The sequence below is a fragment of the Uncinocarpus reesii genome, genomic scaffold (genome assembly GCF_000003515.1).
Source record: "Uncinocarpus reesii 1704 scaffold_14 genomic scaffold, whole genome shotgun sequence".
Lineage (NCBI taxonomy): Eukaryota > Fungi > Ascomycota > Eurotiomycetes > Onygenales > Onygenaceae > Uncinocarpus > Uncinocarpus reesii.
The window spans coordinates 1-1435 of record NW_003052487.1 but is presented as its reverse complement, the minus strand read 5'-3'; the positions used below and the strand labels follow the sequence as shown (position 1 = coordinate 1435).

Below are 1435 nucleotides of genomic sequence, written 5' to 3'. Positions count from 1 at the left end.
TTGTTGGTGGATTCGTCAGCCGATCCTTGGCTCGATTTGTTGTAAACACCCTGCGCATCAATATGTTTTTCGGCAGCGCCGGGAGCTTGAAGGAGATTTTAATATAGGAATAATCCACCAAAGTGGATAATTTTCAAAGTACATTCGGTCATGCTGACTTAGTAACCGCTTAAAGAGCAAGGCAGATTTGCGATCAAAGCAGCTACACCAAATACTATGCTGCTCTGGTTCAAGAAATATTGAACAAACCGCAGGCAGGAGACATGCAGCACCAAGGAAATCAACAAAGAATCTTGTGAAAGAAAGAGGATTGACCAACCGTTCTCAGCTTATACAAAGAAAGACAGAATGTTGAAGTGTTGAGGAGTGTTTCTGAGGAGAGCCTTACACAGTTTGAATGTGCTGCAGTTGTTGAAACTGTATGGAAAGGGTTTTTGGTTCAACCTACATGGGCGGAAGTGCGCACCTCCGGCCCATTCATGCAAGGAGCGGGAGCTCGATAAGATCAACAGAGAATGTCAAAAATACCAATACAATGCTTTTGACTGAGTGGAGGAATATGTGTAGAGTGGAATCTCTTTTTCCATTGCGCCTGGTCTCTACAAGTTGTATTTTTACTTTGTTTAAACTGCCAGCTGCTGTTATTTGCCTTTGGTGGTGGACTTTGTCAGGCCTTGAAGGTCGTCAGACGGACGCCTATACTGGGGGCAGGTGCGCGCGACTCCGGGCGGTGGTGCGCACCTCCGGCCCCTATAACTTAGGGGGCGAGTGCCTATAACATAGGGGCCGTCACCCCCGGGGGTGCCTATACCTCGGGGCGGGTGCGCGCAGGTCCGGGCGGTGGTGCGCACCTCCGGCCCCTATAACTTAGGGGGCGAGTGCCTATAACGTAGGGGCCATCACCCCCGGGGGTGCCTATACCTCGGGGCGGGTGCGCGCAGGTCCGGGGGTGGTGCGCGCGACTCCGGCCGGGGCTGCGCACTTCCGGTGAATACCCCCGTCCATTGACCTTCATATTCATCATTTAATCTTTAAAGTACGCGTTCTATCATCGTCGACCTCAGTTTCCGCCATTATGTGTCGTCGCTCACTTTACCAAACTCATACAATTCCGTGCATCCCAGCCATTTCGGCGTCCGTCGACACCTATCTATCAATGCCGACCGCTGTCCGGTGAGTATATGTAGGGAAGAGGTTCGTCGCGATCGGTCACCAAAGTGGAATATTTTCTTTGAGCGTATGTGTCAGGCACCTGTTTTCTCATGATGATACTCCCTATAGGGGGTGGTGACGATCGATTTGAGATGGGCTCTTGTCGTGATTCTTTTGGATGTCTATGCCCATATGCCCTTTCGATGCTGATCGGTGGTATTTTCGTTGTATAACTTCCAATCGTCCACCGTATGACGTATGAAGATTGCTTGTCAGTTCGCGC

General features: G+C 50.5%; 1 protein-coding gene across 1 annotated transcript; it reads left to right on the top strand.

The window, feature by feature from the left end:
• Nucleotides 1-175: 175 nt before the first annotated feature.
• UREG_07935 (uncharacterized protein) lies at nt 176-355 on the top strand (the record flags this gene model as incomplete). The annotated part of the gene is made up of 1 exon (XM_002582164.1): nt 176-355. A coding segment is annotated over one exon (180 nt), but the record flags the coding sequence as incomplete, so codon positions are not given.
• Nucleotides 356-1435: the final 1080 nt, after the last annotated feature.